Raw genomic sequence first — 15,241 nt, 5'->3', positions numbered from 1 at the left:
TTTTATTTAATGGACCCTTTGCTGAAAAATCCTTTAGTTATACATTTTGATAATGGAATTGTAAATAAGTTATAAATAATGACTCTTCGATTGGGATGTGATGAATGGACATTGAATCAATACACAGTGTGGCACCTTATTAACATTAGGCACTTTATTAACCTTATTGCATTTTAAGCCACGCAAACAAAATGGATGGGATTTACTTCTCGTGTCTTCCTAAAACAAAAACAAAATGACATGTTCAGCATATGAGAATTAATTATAATGTGTTTTTTGAATCCTTTAACCAATCCATCAGAGATTACAGCATTTTCATTAGTTGCCTGGAGTCACATATCCAACTGTGCATCATGACCTTGTTGATAGGCTGTTCTTTTAAACTAGAAGGCCATTAATAAAATACTGAGATGGCTAATACTTGTGCTGTATGATTTTTTTCCCACACCACATCTCTTTAAAGGTCCCATATTGTACACCTTTCTAGAGTTTTATTTTAGGTTTTGATGTCCTCAAGAATATATACTTGCAGTATAAGTACCAAAAACCATCTCAATATATTTTTACAGCTCCTTTCTCAGAAGCTCTGCTAAGAACAGGTCTATTTTGGCCTGCCTAATTAATATTCAAGATATAGGAGGTAATATTCTAGTCAGAATGTGAGTCTGATACTGCTCCATTGGGCTGTGATTATGGGGCTATTTCAACTGAACCAGGAAGGAAAATGCCTCTGCACTCAATTGGATACCTACAACCAATCAGAGCAACGGAGTAAGTGACGTATGTTTTCCATTCATGTTTCCGATCGACAAATGCCTTGATCGCGGTTCTCTGTTCCTCTTTTCAAATGAATGCGCTGTTGATATCTTCTATATCAATACTAGTTTTACTTGATCTTAGTGCTGCGTTCGATACTATAGATCACACAATACTCTTAGATCGACTACAAAATTATACTGGTGTTCAAGGACAAGCACTAAGCTGGTTCAAATCATACCTATCTGACCGCTACCATTTTGTCTATTTAAATGGAGAAAAATCGATCATAACTCCAGTAAACTATGGAGTGCCGCAGGGATCTGTGTTAGGCCCTCTGTTATTTTCAATATATATGATGCCACTTGGAAATATTATAAGGAAACATGGAATTAGTTTCCATTGTTATGCTGATGACACTCAAATATATATTTCATCAAGGCCGGATGAAAACGCTAAATTTTCCAAATTGACAGAGTGTGTTAAAGATATAAAAGATTGGATGACGCGTAATTTTCTTTTATTAAATCCAGACAAGACAGAGGTAATACTTATCGGTTCAAAAAACCGCCCACAAAACCTCGCACAATACAACTTTAACATCATAGGATGTCCTGTTACTTTATCCTCTACAGTAAAAGACCTGGGTGTTATACTCGATTGCAACCTGTCTTTTGAAAATCATATTTCATATGTTACAAAAACCTTAGAAACATTGCTAAGCTACGTAATATGCTATCAGTTTCTGATGCAGAAAAGTTAGTTCATGCATTCATGACCTCGAGACTGGATTACTGTAATGCCTTATTAGCTGGTTGTCCTGCATCCTCAATAAACAAGCTACAGTTAGTCCAAAATGCCGCCGCTAGAGTTCTTACGAGATCAAGAAAATATGATCATATAACACCGATTTTATCATCACTGCATTGGTTACCTATAAAGTTCCGTATTAATTACAAGGTATTGCTACTGACTTATAAAGCCCTAAACGGCTTAGCTCCAGTCTATTTAACGGATCTTCTATCGCCCTATAATCCATCGCGCTCTTTAAGATCACTAAATTCAAGGCTTTTGGTCATACCTAGGATATTCAGAACCACCAAAGGAGGGAGAGCATTTTCCCATTTGGCTCCAAAACTCTGGAATAGTCTTCCTGATACTGTTCGTTGCTCAGACTCGCTCTCCCAGTTTAAAACTAGATTAAAGTCGCATCTCTTCAGCCAGGCATTCATATAATCCCACAGTTCAAACTACAATCCGGCCTCTAGCTCATAAATGCCAGAGGAGAACTGGCCCCCGACTGAGCCTGGGTTCTCCCAAGGTTTTTTTTCTCCATTAGGTCACCTGATGGAGTTTTAGGACACCATTAGGTCACTTGATGGAGTTTTTCGGTTCCTTGCCACTGTTGCCTTTGGCTTGCTCAGTTGGGGATATTTTGGGGATATTTAATTTAATTTTATCAATCAATAAATTCCTCTTGAAATAAACTTTGTTGTATTATTTAAATTTAATACTGTGAAGCTGCTTTGATACAATCTGTATTGTGAAAAGCGCTATACAAATAAACTTGACTTGACTTGACTATAACAGACGCGATGGTGGAATCTACACATGATGTTTCATAAACAAAGTTCGGGAGGAGCACGTTCAAATAATCAATCCAATCAACTTGTCATCAAACAATTACCATGTCTACACTATCAGCATGAGAGGAAGCATATATTTATTCACTCTGTCAACTCACCTAACATTCCTTGACAGTTTTCAACATCCCTCCACTCACTCTCGGCTTGTCCTTCCACAGCCTGGAATACGGGGGGAGTACTTTGGGTTCGGGCCGAATACCGAGCCTGGAGCCCTCTCCTCGGACAGCACGCCAAATATGCATTTATTCTACCTGATTTATTTGTAAGTGTGAAATCTCAACTCTCCAGCGGCAGTCATCTTTGTTGTAAACGAATTCAACCCAAGCGCTCTTTGATGACGTGGATGATAACGTTACCGTTGCTCATCTGTCCATCATCGTATAAAGCCCGCCCTGACAATTTGATTGGTCCGAACAATTTTTGTTCGAACATAATAGCTCCTCAACGGATCGAGTCCAGACCAGGGGGGCAGTGTTTCATAAAACACTGAAGCTTCCCCGGGCGCCGCCATTGATTAGCGGACCCCCACCTGCTGTTAGCATTCCATTGACTCCCATTCATTTTGGCGTCACTTTGACAGTGAATAACTTTACATCTGAGGCGTTTAAAGACTCCATTTGTCCATTATTTATTTCTAAAGAAACACGAAAATGTATAAAAGGCTCCATTACCTTGTATCTTACGTTATGGCCCCGTAGATGCAGTTTTTGTAAAAATAGGCTAACGATTGCGTCATAACCACGCGACTCTCTGTCGCACAGTAGAGAAATTACCGTATGGACAGGAGGAGAAGCTCGCGGGCAATCGGCGGGACGTGGAGGCAAAATGACAAAGTAATTAATCAGAATACTTAGCAAAAGTTGCTCCTGCTCCTAGCTCATGGACACCTCCTACTCACACTCTCCGTCTCTGCAAGTTTCGGAAAGGAATGATTCAGATTTCTCTTGGCACAGCTACTAGAAGACAGACGGGTTGCTGGCATCCAGGCTAGCTGTAGCCTGCTGTGGCTTGGTGATGCTCACTCACAAGTAAGGTAAATAAAACACCTGTAATGATGGACATTGCTGAGGGAAAAGTGATCCGGCCTTATATGTTCGAGCCGGACACAGATCCCGAATTGGCGACAACAGGAGACAACCAACCACCTCCTCAAACGCACAAAAGGATTTTTCAGAATGGTAATTAAATTTTTGTTTTACTTTCGGCATTATTGTAAGAGTATTACAATTACCATTACATCAATGCTGCACGCAGATTAAATGTTAATGCTAATTTAAACTGTCTGTAAACAAACTCAGACTTTTGAAATAACATTAAGGTTACCCATGCAAGTACGTTAAGTTACACTAAACGTTAGTTTCTGTTAGCACAACAAAAGGCACAGAGACTGAGTGAACTCAATCTCACCGTCTTTAACTCAATAAAAACAACAGGGCCGGTGTCTGTAACTTAGAATATCTGTTGGAAACAAGACAAAATACTTTGTTCGTTTTCCTATCAAAGCTTGTGGCAACCATAGACTAGGGCTGCACGATACTGGGAAAATATGCGATATGCGATATTGTTGTTGAGTATTGCGATAACGATATTTCTTGCGATATTAAATTTCCTTAGAGAAATGCTATTTTTATTACGTTTTTTTTAAATCATTTATATATATAATGATCATACTAAAATAGACAGGTAGGCTAATAGATATTCTTCTGATCTTCAGAAGAATATCTCAGTTTTTTCATAAAGAGTTAACGTTACACATGCAACACTTTGATTAAAATTATCATTATTTCTGGTATTTTTTTATTTTTTTTTTATTTTTTTTTTAAATACAAAGCAGTACCAAAAAGCATGTTTCCTACTTGAACATAAATTTTACTCTCCTTTCTTTCTGGTCAGCAAATTTCTCAATGACTCTCTGATTAAAGTCAGTCATCTCAGTAACAAGTCTCTTTTCCATGGACAGCAATGCCAGTGCATTCAGCCTCTCCTGGGTCATGGTGTTTCTGAGAAAAGTTTTTATTCTTTTCAAGGTTGAAAAGCACCTCTCAGCTTCAGCCGTGGTCATGGGTGTGGTAATGAGAACTTTTAGGAGAGTCACAGTTTCGGAAAAGACTTCTTCGAGATTATTCTCCATAAACAGCTGGAATAGGTATATTTTTCAGATAGATGTTTGAGGTCTCTTACTCCCTTTGTTGTCCACAAAACTTCAGTGACAAAACAAAACAGGGCACTGCTAACATCACATCCAGCCAGCCACCTCCATTTCTTATAACAAGCGCGGGTGAAGCTCCGGGTGTAGCGTTAGCTTCGTCCTCTGTCACTGGTCTGCTACTGGATTTGTAAATCTGGATGGTCCGGTCCGAGATTATCCTTTTTTCTTTTTTTTTTTCTTTTTTTTTAGCGAAAGCCTTGTGAAAGTTTTTTTTTTTGTAAATAAATTACATAATTTGGATTAACTGCTGCCATTATTTCTACCAAAGTGGTCAGCCTAGCAAGGTTTTGACGGAGTCAGAGTGACGGTGTCGCCCGTGCACTCGCAGTAGTGGCCAAGAGCGTAAAGTTGAATGACAGGTGACGAGAACCAATCAGATTGGATAAAATAACATGTATCCAATTCTGATTCGCCAGGGACGCAACGACCTGCGTCCGGAGGAGAATCTTGAAGAAACCAATTAGAGACCAGCTTCAGGTCACATGCTACCCGAAAATTTAAGGACTCAGAAAGACATCCATTTGTCCGGCGTTCCTCGCTCTTGAAACCGCATGAAACATATTGAAAAACATAGAAAATAGTTAACCGATTAAAACAGCAGTTTTTATTAAATGCTGAGGCTCCTTACTACCAGCCGGCACTTCGTATGAGTAAACTATTTTATTGTTGTATTTTTATATGATTTTTGTACATGTATATTTCTGGAATTTTGATGGGGGCGGCGCCCCAGCGCCGTCTATTGACAAGCCGCCACTGCTTGGCATTTCGTTAGCAGTTTTGGTAGATTTGGGCTTACACTTTTTGAAGTCTTCTTAGCTCCCTGAGATTGCGTTCCAGATGACTGTGGAGATTAGTTTCCTCTCGATGTGGCCAACATTTTTTGGCACGACTTAGTGACACCGTCATTTATGTTCACATATCGTGTTTTTTTGCGTGCAAAATGGAAGCACATTTTTCCAGGCCCGCCTATGCCGCGACGAGATGAGAACATCTCAACTTTTCAGAATTCCGCAAGCTCACGCAGGTCATGGTTGCATAGCAACGACAGACACAAGCGCTTGTGGAAAGAAGGAGATAGCGGCGCGGCCGCGCTTTCCATGCGTTTTTAGACGCGATATGTGAACGGCTCCTGGCACAGTACCTGCCTGCATTTATGACACGTCTTCTCTATTGAAGCCAAAATATTGCCATATTTCAGACGTACAGTTCTCTTTAGGCACAGGTTCTTCGTTGTTGTCATTTTCCTCGCTTGTCTCTACTCCCGCCATTAGTTTTTATTTTCCACTCTCTGCTCTGAGCCACTAGGTTCCCCTTTGGGCCCGATCTAGACAATAGCATAATAGCACCTACTGGGGAGGCGGGTATAAAGATAGTTAGGCCTCATTTGATTGGTCGAATTTGGATAAATAACCTATGCATGCATGCATCACACAAATGCTTGGCACATAAAATAAATGCAGTTTATCGCACCTCTCTGCGATACGGATATCGCATATACTATTATCGCGATAATGATCAATTTTTGATATATTGTGCAGCCCTACCATAGACTGTACAAAACAACACGCCACCATCAACTTAGCAACAAGTTAGCGTTGCATATCCGTTTGCAAACTTTCAGATTATGCTGGCTCCATAATGTAACATAAAATGTGTTAGAAGTTTATTTATGGGTTGCGAATTTGAGGTCGGACCCAACAATGTAGGGACTGCAGCATCTTTGATGAGTAACGTTAGCTTCTTTGAAAAAATGGTATTTAACTGTGCCTGATTGACGAAGCAATCACTTGTGAAATGTGCAGAACATACGGTTAAGGTCGAACTAAATTGCTGTGGTATTTCTGAATAAATAAACATTAGCCACTGTTCTCTTATATTAATGTTGTTCGGAAGCCTGTGCAATGATGCTGGGCAGTGCTCGGGGTGGTGACTGAAGGTGGTGACTGAGTAGTTCTGACGTAACATTTTTACGGAAGTCACAACGGCTCGTGAAAAGGCACAGCTACTTTATGCAGGCTGTGTGCATTTGTCTGTGGATGGACTGTTTTGTAACTTATATGGTAGTTACATTGCCCCTAGACCTCTGTTATCATGAAAAAAGCAAGGAAATTTCAGTTGTGACAATATGGGACCTTTAATATATCAATTGTCTCTTGTAATAAGAAAGCTCTTCTGGGAAAAAGACTCTCAGCAATGTCTCAAACTGTGCTCAGATTTCCCAATCTGAAATGAAAAGTCAGGAATTTCAATATGAGCTCAAACATTTATCAGCAAATATTTCCAAGACTATGGAAGTAAAATAATGTCAAATGTTTTTGAAATAAAAAGCCTGTTGAATTGCACTACTTGAAAAAAAATAGGCATTGCATTAACCATGCTTGCATTTTAATGCATTGCATTTTTAGTGCTTACATTTTTATGGGCTGAAATTCAACATGGTTGAATATTTAAGCTGTGAATATTTCAATTTAAAAAAATTCAAACACCTTTTCATTATTAAAAATTCAATAATCCATATTCACCTTTCATATTTCACTTCCAAAATATTAAAACTGTTTAAAAATACAACCAATAATATTCAACAGGCAATTTTCGGTCCATTTTATTTCGCTTTGCAAATTCGCTTCCACAAATTCAGTGGTTCAAATTCGACAGTAAATTCAACATTGACGTCCAGGAACTGCAGGAAAAGCAGTAGATTGCCGAGCATACTCTCCATCTGCTGTTAGTCGACCTCACCAGCAGATGGTGCAAAAGCGCGTGTTGAAGACCAGGAACAGTTAGAACAAGTCATTCATTCATAAAACTCATTTACAGCAATGTAAGTGTATTTGTGATTATTATGACGGATGTTTTATGTTAAATTCAGTGTCTTCACGGTTACTTTTCCTGTGTAGCCTACATGCATCTTTCTCTACCGTGAACGAGATTATAATGTTATTCCCCGATGCGGATGTACAGATCCAATGTTACATTTTTGAGGTTGACATATATTTCTCTTGGTTGTTTAGTTGCCTTAACTTTATATTGTGGCGATGTGCTGCATGCAGGCTATTAGGGTTTCCCTCAATACTTCAAGATTCCTCTGCTGGACATATACAACGCTTAACGTAGCTTAATGGACTACAGTGATGTAAAAGACCAAACTCGCAGGCAAACAGATGGAATCAGAATAACGCGTAAAGCTTAATGCTGAGCGTTTCCCAGTGATAGATTGGCATACAGATGGATTGATGTTGGACATTCGCACATTTAGGGACCGTCTCTAAAGTGTATACGACTTTGGTATACACGTTTCTAACTCCGATAGCATTTGAATAGAACGACTTACAGTCATAAAACCAAATGTAAAGTGTTCATTTAGTGTCAGGCATACTGCGCACCCTTTGGATTTTTGATATTTATTCAAATAAATGTAAGTTTGCTATTGAAGTTAGAAACGTGTATGCCAATGTTGTATGCAACTTTAGAGACGGTCCCTAAATGTGCTAATGTCCAATGTCAAGCCAATTTTACATTTAGTCATTTAGCAGACGCTTTTATCCAAAGCGATTTACAGTTAAACTAACAATCGGAGGACAATATGCAAGTGCTGTGACAGTTTAAGCTAATGGAATACACGTATGCATACTATATATATATATATATATATATATATATATATATATATATATATATGTATGTGTTGATTTTATGCCAGTAAATCACGAAACGCTCAGCATGAAACTTTGCGCGTTAAGTTCATATTCTGAGTCCATCTTCTTGCCTGTAGCCTATATAATAGCCTACAGCCTGCTTCCCTAATAAGGTGCAAGATTGGTCTTTCATATCACTATCAACGGAAGGGAAATCCTTGAGTATGAGGTATTGAGGGAAACCGATTATAATCCTGTTCATGGTAGAGAAAGCTGATGACATGTAGAATACACAGGGAAAGTAACAATGAAGTTATTGAATGAAACATAAACACAGCTTTTGTGTGTTTATCATCTTTTCCGCATATACTGACACAGATAATCATTTTCATTTTATGAATGAATGTCTTCGTCAACAACAAGCGCTTTTGCACCATCTGATGGTGAGGTCGACTAACAGCAGATGGAGAGTATGCTCGGCAATCTACTGCTTTTCCTGCAGTTCCTGGACGTCAATGTTGAATTTACTGTCGAATTTGAACCACTGAATTTGTGGAAGCGAATTTGCAAAGCGAAATAAAATGGACCGAAAATTGCCTGTTGAATATTATTGGTTGTATTTTTAAACAGTTTGAATATTTTGGAAGTGAAATATGAAAGGTGAATATGGATTATTGAATTTTTAATAATGAAAAGGTGTTTGAAATGTTTTTAATTGACATATTCACAGCTTAAATATTCAACCATGTTGAATTTCAGCCCATAAAAATGTCAGCACTAAAAATACAATGCATTAAAATGCAAGCATGGTTAATGCAATGCCTATTTTTTTTCAAGTAGTGCAATTCAACAGGCTTTTTATTTCAAAAATATTTGACATTATTCTACTTCCATACAAGACCAAATTACCTGAGCTGCACAATTTAAACTCGCTGTATAGGTTTATACCTTTACCATAATTTGGACTGCCAAGTGTCTGAGACAAAGCTGACACTTAAATTAAACATATACAACTAAGAACTACATTAACTACATTATTTCTCATACTGTATGAAAGCGAAATCTTTGAGCATTAAAATTGTTCTCTGAGATAGTATTAAACTAGTATTGCAAAACTCATAAGCAAATACGTTACAAGTATAAAATACACCATAACTTTCTGAAGGTACTTTTGGCCTAATAAACATGTGGGATGACATAGCAATTTGTTGGTTGACAAGATTAATGTAATGCTTTGTTTATTTGGTATTGCAAAACTCATTATAAGAAGAAAGCCAGTTGAGATATTTTAGATTCCCTGGATTACTGAGAGAGAATCCAACCTCCAAATGACAGTCCCAATCTGAATCTGAATCTCAGCTAACAAAACAATCCAATTCTAACCACTGTTGAAACAACTCACAAAAGATACAGGAATTAAGTATTCTAGAAGAAGAAAATCCACAAAGTAGGAAAAAAGCTGACGCGGAGACAAAATATTATTTTGAATAGACTAAACCACAGCCATAGTGGATGATTGTCTGTGGTGCAGCAATCTATCTTCAGTTTCTAAGATTAACCCGATGCTAAATCAAAGCTACACACCATTAGTGATGACAAAATGTATATGAGCCCACAGATGAATACTCTTCTCTTGAGGGACTTGAATTTTGCAATCTGACAAAGCTCTTGAGGTTCAAAGCGTTCATGGCAAAAATGAAAAATGGCTTTCTATGTGGCGTCACCCAGTCAAAATGTGTCTTTCATCCTCATGAGAGAGCAGATGAGAGAGAGACAGAATGAGATTGACTGTGGGTGGGCCCGCATCCCGCTTTCGTTTTATATTCAATTGTTTATACAAAACTGCATTATCTATAAGATCTAAAAGGTACTATTTCTTCTCTTTCTCCTTCTTGACTATTTGAGCTCAAGTACAGTTTATCACTTGGCCTTTCATCGATATCCAACTTTTCGAAGAACAGCGGGAGAAAGCATCTCTATGCACGCCAGGTGCTAAGTCTGGATAATTCATTCCTACAGTTTACAGAGATATCCGTCAGTGACCTTTCTGGCCCTGAAAAAGCTTTGATAACTCAGTTACGACAATGTGAATGTGATAAGAAAGGTGGGAGTGGAATCTCAAACACTCGGAATACCAATCTCAGGGATTTGGAAAAGCATTAGAGGATTTCTCACTTCCTGTCTATCCTGTTCTGCTCGACTCAACACACAGGGATAAGTAAATGTCTTAAGATATTATGTACAATGTGACATTTCCCTTCGCCCTGACCTTTTACAGTCTGGTGCCGATGCAAGGCCTTTTAATCTCCCCCTGTTCTCCATCGTACAAAGGCCGCGAAAGCGAGTAAGACAAGGTTAAACATGGTGCCCACTGCTGTAGGGGCCAAATGTTGACACTTAAGATTGAGTTTGATACAGTCGCTGTGACAGATGCTGTGAGACAGTTGCCAAACAGCTGGGCATGCTCTATTTCTGACAAGTATGACATTATCAAAACTGCCTAGATAACATCAAGGGCCATTATAACATGTTGTGACATTGCTGGAGCAAATGATCACAGAGGAATCAATGGGAAATTTGCAGTGTCTCTTCACAAGCAAAACAGCACTGTGGGTTTTCTCTTGTAAAAAAAGAAATGATCAGCAGGTAATTGTTAACAAGTCAAGCAATGCTATTTGATTTTAAGGTGGGAGGACAATTACAACTTAGTCGTTTCTTCATCAGTACTTTCTCAACAGATAACTTTGAGGACTATTAGAGGATAATCATGCAGGGAAAAAACTGAATTAGGGCTTGATAAACCATGATTTGTTTAACTGATAGGCTTGCCATTATTCAGGGAGATGGATGAGATAATAAATCAAATATGACAATTTGTGCAGATGAAAATTTCAGAAATCTTTGTTTTAATTTGACTGATTGTGTATTATAGTCAGCATCCAGCAATGAAAGCAAACTCAACTGGCACATGGTTGCACCTGACATAGAATGAAGAACAGAGAGAGGGGAGGAGAAATAGTCAGAATAGCACAAGAATCAAAGACAAGATGCAAAAAAGAAGGATAGAAGATACAAAAATCAACCCATATACTAGAAAGACCTAATACTAATACTAATATATTTTTTTTCCCTTTCTCAATGCGTTTCATTCACTTGTTTCGTTCATGAATGAATCAACATTTTTGAATGACTCGCTTGCAATGATTCAATGACTAATCTTTCTGAATGAATCAGTGTTTTTGAAAGAAACCACCAGCTGGAGTAACGATGTGTGGCAATAAAAATCTGTACAATGTAGCGTAAATATTGGTGTTGTAAGCTCAATACCACTGGCTTATAGTACAATGTAAAATAAAATTTAAAAAAAGGTGAAGAATAGCACACAAAGTAAATGACAAGAGACAGACAGTAATTAATCTGAACTAACCACAGTTCTCCTCGTCTGCCTGATTTCCACAGTCATCCACACCATTGCAGTGTAGTAGCTGAGGAAGACAGGTACTGAGGTTTCCACAGGGGAAGTAGCCAAGCGGGCAGTGAGCCGGATCCTCTGATACATTAAACATGGTCAGCACCACTTCAGAGGAGACAAATACAAAGGGGAAGAGAGAAATTGAGAATATTCAGTCTCAGGTTACACTGTTGTATTTGTCTTTCTTACGCTATGAGGTGTAATGTCTTTTTTACAAATATTAAAGTATTTCTAATTTGAATTTTAACTATTAGTATTTAATTACTAATTTCAATTTCAAATATGTTCAAACATGTCAACCTAAAATGTCACCTTTTCCTGCTTTAACATGATATAACATGTTTTCAAAGATAAATAATGGCAGTATGTAATAAAAATTAAAGATTTAGTTGAAAGGTTCTGTAGGTTAAACACAATTTTGACAACTAGTACAAGTACAAGTACAACTAGTCACCCAAGATTGTTAAAGAAAGTTACAACAAAATCTAAATTACACATACATTAATATATGTACTGTACATCAAACAGTAGGATACTTCAATATTAAAATATACCCACTTTAAATAATTAACATCACAAAGCTTCAGCACTACTTTTCTCATGATTGACAAAAATCTAAGAAAGGTTTCATTCTTATTCTTCACTCAGTGTTTCAACCTTTATGTATGACTCAGATTACTGCAAGTCATTCTCAAAGCAACCTATAGATATATGAATAAACATCCCAACAGAAGAAATAGATGTGTATCAACGTGAAGAATTGCTGTAGCGTAGCAAAAGCTTGGAGGCAGACCGTGCAGGGCTATTTATCACGCAGTAGCTTTTTTTCTTTCTTTCTTTCATTTTGAATGTGAGTAAAGCACATGAATTTATTCAACAGACAGAATTTATATATACTTCAGCATCTTATTGATAAAGACTGTGAAAAGTTTATAGAAAATACACAACACTTTCAGCATAATGGATGATTATTAATATTGCATTAATATTGCAAAAACAATTAAGAACTATTATACTTATGAATGGATGCCTACTGTATGTATAGCCAAGATTGTTTGTGAAGAGCTCTATAAATGTTTCAGAGCTGAGGTAAGTGAGAAAATAAATGTTACTGCAAATAACCTAAATAATAACAATTAACATAACTTAATCAAATCCTAATTAAGATACTTTCAACAAATAACATCGTTTTGAAAGCTAAAACTCTATTTTGTTTGAGTGGCCTGATATCATGAAATTTTCCATTGAGATATTCTGTGTTGGGTTTCTAGTTAAACCAATAAATCAATACTGCCATAATGCACTGCTTCTCATAACATCAGTTCTATTTGCAAACCACACAAATGCACGTCCTGCTCCAGTTTTATATTAACTTTTCTTTTTTAGGCAGTAAAAATCCATGAATACATTTCTTTGAGGACTTGACTTTCGTTGCAGCTGTATTGTTGTGCTTGGATCAAGAAAATGGAGTTTATCTGTTTTTGAGTGCTTTTAAATCTCACATCATAAATACAAATTGGCGAACATAAGACAAAAAAATTATTATTATTATTATTATACAAATCATAGATCACAAATAGGTATTCAAATACACATACACATTTTATTTTATTTTATACCACAGTGGGACTTTCTATTGACTTCTATTGTTTATACTGAATTCATGATATTTCCCCTAACCCTTAAACTTAACTTTTTTTGCATTTTTAGATTTTAATTAAAACATTGTTTAGTGTTTATTCAGCTGGTTTCCTTGTGGTGACCGTTGGCTGGTCCCCTCAATGAAGGCAACATCTGACCTACTCACAGACTATACTCACACACAAAAAATGCATAACATTTGTGCAAACAAGTGTGTACATGAAAGGAAAACATGGGGTGTGTTTCAAAACCCATTAAGCTGCCTAACTAGACAGAATTTTGGGACATCACAGGTGCATTCAATTCATTTGCAGAATTTTGTCACATGCAGCCAAATAAGATGTAGCCTACAGTAACCTATGTAGGCAGGATTTGCCATTTTCTGTTCCTTAAAATGCATTTAAATATACGAGTGTAGGCGATAGCAATATTATAGCGAGAGCAATATTATAGCGTACATCGTTCATCCTCCTTCATAAACTTATTTTAATAACTGAATACTGGAAAGCATGTGCGAATTAAGCCAATTCAATTATAACGATATCAAGTAGGTGGATGCATTAAAAATGAAAAAAAAAATGTCATAAAGGTCTAATTTTTATTGTTTCAGCAACGTTTAAACGATTTTTTGACAACACAAAAGTTAGATTACAAGTCAAGTTAGACACGCGCTAAATATACATTCGCAAATCGCCTTTGCTTGAGGAGGTAACCATAGCAACAGCGACTTGATTAGGCTATTGCCCATATCGGAGGGTAGATTGACAAAACAAGTCCTCTTCTAATCACTTAATTTTTTAGAGATTTACATATCACAAAGTCCTTAGTGTTTTGTTCAATATGTCTTCAAGATAAAACGAACAAAACGTCTCTAAGGCTCCAAGAAGAACCTCAAACGAATGCACGAAGAAAATAACTACAATGTTACGGAGTTATTCGCACGTGGCCGAAAGGGTAACAGTAAAATAAAATTAATCAATTTACCGGCAATGTACCAAAAGCAACGGAATAATGCATCAGTTTCCACAAGGGGCAAAAAAACAAAAGAACTTGTTTTAAAACTATTTTTGAAATTGAAATTAAGTAACGTTAAATGATAAACTGTTAATAGTGAAAGTTGATTTGAGTGTTAAGCATCATGCTGCTTTCTCTATTAGAATGAATGAGGAAAACACCAGGTAAAGCACAATAACTCACCCGACACTCCACACATCAAGAGGCTGGCGATGTGAACTTGCATGGCAATGGTGACTGACGATGTGATATGATATCCGACAACAGTTAAAACCCTCTATGTTCCCCTGACTGATACAAAAAAGAGAGTTGTGCACTTCCTTGTTTCCAGCCTCCTCTAACTAAGAAAAAGAAAGTTGTGTGCGAATTGCACGATTTGGACAGGTCCGACTGTTCCGGCGAGATGCTCAGTGCACTCCTGTGCGCGCGCGGTCTGAGTACGGAGTGCAGAGAGCGCGCGCACATTATGCACAACGAACAGACACCTGGGGGAGGGACTTTGCAATGAACTATCGCTTTACTTCAAATTGAAAAACTCATGTAGGGAGTGTGATGCTGATCTGTGTTCTATGTGTTCTAAAATGTTCTATGTTCAATGTTCAAATTATTTTATATATATATATATATAGTTTTAAATTGTAAAATATTGTAATGTTTACACTTTTAATGTATTTTTTTACACAATTAATCTGTCAACCACAGGTGCCAGTTTTTATTTTTATTTTTTTATTTAAACGACAGGATTTGTGCCCCTCCTTCATGTTGCTCTCAAAATGTCTAGACGACCTTTCAGCAGGACAATCTTCATGACTCACCACACCGTCTCTGCCCTGTAAGCACTGCCCAGTTCACCCACATCTACATGACT

At 37.3% G+C, this 15,241-nt stretch overlaps 1 protein-coding gene across 1 annotated transcript in view; it reads right to left on the bottom strand.

The window, feature by feature from the left end:
• The window catches only part of rxfp1 (relaxin family peptide receptor 1), a 78,483-nt gene extending 63,601 nt beyond the window's left edge, over positions 1–14,882 (bottom strand). Inside the window, exons 1-2 of the mRNA XM_082177860.1 lie at positions 14,557–14,882; positions 11,674–11,823 (exon numbers count right to left, since the gene is read on the bottom strand). Coding sequence (XP_082033986.1) covers positions 11,674–11,823; positions 14,557–14,599 — 193 coding nt within the window. The 5' untranslated portion in view covers positions 14,600–14,882. The remainder of the gene's footprint in view (positions 1–11,673; positions 11,824–14,556) is intronic.
• Between the last annotated feature and the right edge of the window lie 359 nt (positions 14,883–15,241).

Source organism: Leuciscus leuciscus (assembly GCF_965113295.1).
Source record: "Leuciscus leuciscus genome assembly, chromosome: 8".
In the NCBI taxonomy this organism is placed as follows: domain Eukaryota; kingdom Metazoa; phylum Chordata; class Actinopteri; order Cypriniformes; family Leuciscidae; genus Leuciscus; species Leuciscus leuciscus.
Note: the sequence above shows the minus strand (reverse complement) of the source record. Positions and strands in the feature narration are given on the sequence as shown.